At 56.7% G+C, this 1942-nt stretch overlaps 1 protein-coding gene across 1 annotated transcript; it reads left to right on the forward strand.

Annotated features, from left to right (window-relative positions):
* Nucleotides 1–620: 620 nt before the first annotated feature.
* Nucleotides 621–1942, forward strand: NGA_0602310 (uncharacterized protein). Its single transcript, XM_005855694.1, has 2 exons — nucleotides 621–1003; nucleotides 1173–1942. The coding sequence occupies exons 1-2, from the start codon at nucleotides 730–732 to the stop codon at nucleotides 1889–1891; spliced, it is 993 nt and encodes a 330-aa protein (XP_005855756.1). The 5' UTR covers nucleotides 621–729; the 3' UTR covers nucleotides 1892–1942.

The following is a 1942-nucleotide window of genomic DNA, read 5'->3' on the forward strand; positions in this document are numbered from 1 at the left end:
AGGGGACCGAGGGGGGTATTTCACCCCCCGAAAGGGTGCGGGAGGTATGGAGGATGGATTAAATTTCGATGCGGACTTAGATTTTGGAGAGGACGACGAGTAGGATGATGGAGTGTGAAAGTTGAAAAAGGAAGTAGAGGATAAGCTGTGCGGCCCTCTGCTGAAAGGACTGCACTTAAACGTGTCGAATCACGACACAAATCACAATCAAATGAAGCGCAAAGCACGGGGTAAATGTCATGGTCTTAAATTTCGGACCGACATTTTCATGACTGTGGTTGAGAGTGATCCTCATTGCGCGCAATTTACTTTTTGAGGTGAGAGCAACGTGAAATGCAAGGGAAGAGGCTGACAAGAAAGCTCTCCATCTCGCTTGCACCATGACCAGCAAAGCCTCTCCATGCATGATAGCCAGTGGCATGTGCTCACACACTCGTACAATCGACACTAGCGATTCTTTGCAATTCATTTTTCCGGGCAGACGGGCCAGCTAGCAGCAGAGAGGGAGGAGGTTGGCAGTGCGTATCAAGTCTGAGCTTGAAGTGGGCAATTGTTCCATCCAAGACTAGAGATGGTGACTTTCGATGCGGTGCGATATCATACATGCATTACCACCACTTCGACAGGAACAAATATACACCTCCGCTGCTTGTTTGGATCCCCTTGCGAGTACAAATCTGTCAGTGAGTTATTCGCACGCATCCTGAGTAGCCCCGCCCGGATTACCAGATGGCACCCTGTCGGAATGCCCTCACCGTAGCCCTGCTCACGAGCGGCGCATTTACACAAGCTTTTTGGGTCGCGCCTGCCACACCATGGCTCCATGGCTCCCGTCACTTCTCAAAAGACGTAACCGCGCCGCTGATGGCAACATCGGAGACTACCAACTCAAACGTCCCCCCTCCCTTGACACTGGAAGAAATATCGAACAAAATAAAATTTGAAATCACCGATCTGGATGCAGGCGCCTACGGCTTAGAGAGCAAGGATGTAGCATACGCAGGTGAGCTACAACCATTGAACTTATAAGTGTAGACCTGACGGGATGAGCATTTTCTAGCTGCCCCTAATCTCCTTCCCCCTGTAAGGCAGTCCTACGTCCTCCTGGCCGCATCTTTCCCCCTCTACCCCCTTTTTCTCTCACGCGACGCACATGCTTCCCCCAAAAACAGTGGAAATTGCCAAGGTTGACATTCCCCTGGGAGGGGGCGGCATTGGGCTGGGGCTGGAGGAATTACGACGGGGGCAGGACGGGCGCGGGTGCGTGCTCGTCTCCTCCCTACCCCCGGAAGGCAACGCCGCCCAAGCGGCCGGAGACGACGGGAAGATCCGAGTGGGGGACATGATTTGCTACCTGGGCCAAGAGCCTCGGGGCATGGTGCGGACGGAGGGCTTGGACTTCGAGCAAACCATGGGGGCGCTCCGCCGCTTCCTGGAGACGGGCGCCCCCGCCATCACCCTGGTGCTGAAACGCCTGGTCTTTCGGGCCTCCCTGGACGTTTCGCTCTCCTACACACCCGGCCCCGACGAGGAGAGCCAGGGCCGCAAGGCTTGGACCCAAACGCTGCCCATGTTGGCAGGCTCCCAGCTTCGGAAAGAGCTCCTTCGCGCTGGCTTGCCCGTGTACAGCCAGGACACGCTGCGGTTCGACCAGCCTTACGTGACAGGGAATTGCGGCGGGGAAGGGATCTGTGGGACCTGCCTGGTCCAGGTTTTGGAGGGAAAGGAGCTCTTGAACGAGAAGGACGAGGTGGAGGCGATGGTGACCCGGAAATGGGGAGCAGCCAACTGGCGCTTGTCCTGCCGAGTCATCGTGGGCGCCACCAACACGCCGGGCACCGTCCGTTTTAAATTGATGCCCCAGGCGCCCTTCACCAAGAAGAAGCCGTGAGCGCGGCCGTCGGGAAGGGAGGGAGGGGGGGAAGGGGCCTGTACAGCGGTT

This window comes from Nannochloropsis gaditana (assembly GCF_000240725.1).
Source record: "Nannochloropsis gaditana CCMP526 unplaced genomic scaffold scaffold130, whole genome shotgun sequence".
NCBI classification, from domain to species: Eukaryota; class Eustigmatophyceae; order Eustigmatales; family Monodopsidaceae; genus Microchloropsis; species Microchloropsis gaditana.

What these genes read in the sequence shown, in the direction of transcription:
- NGA_0602310 (XM_005855694.1), top strand. Translation starts at nt 730, where the DNA reads ATGGCACCCTGTCGGAATGCCCTCACCGTAGCCCTGCTCACGAGCGGC. An exon ending in CAAGGATGTAGCATACGCAG is followed by an intron (nt 1,004 to 1,172) that starts GTGAGCTACAAC and finishes CCCCAAAAACAG; the next exon opens with TGGAAATTGCCAAGGTTGAC.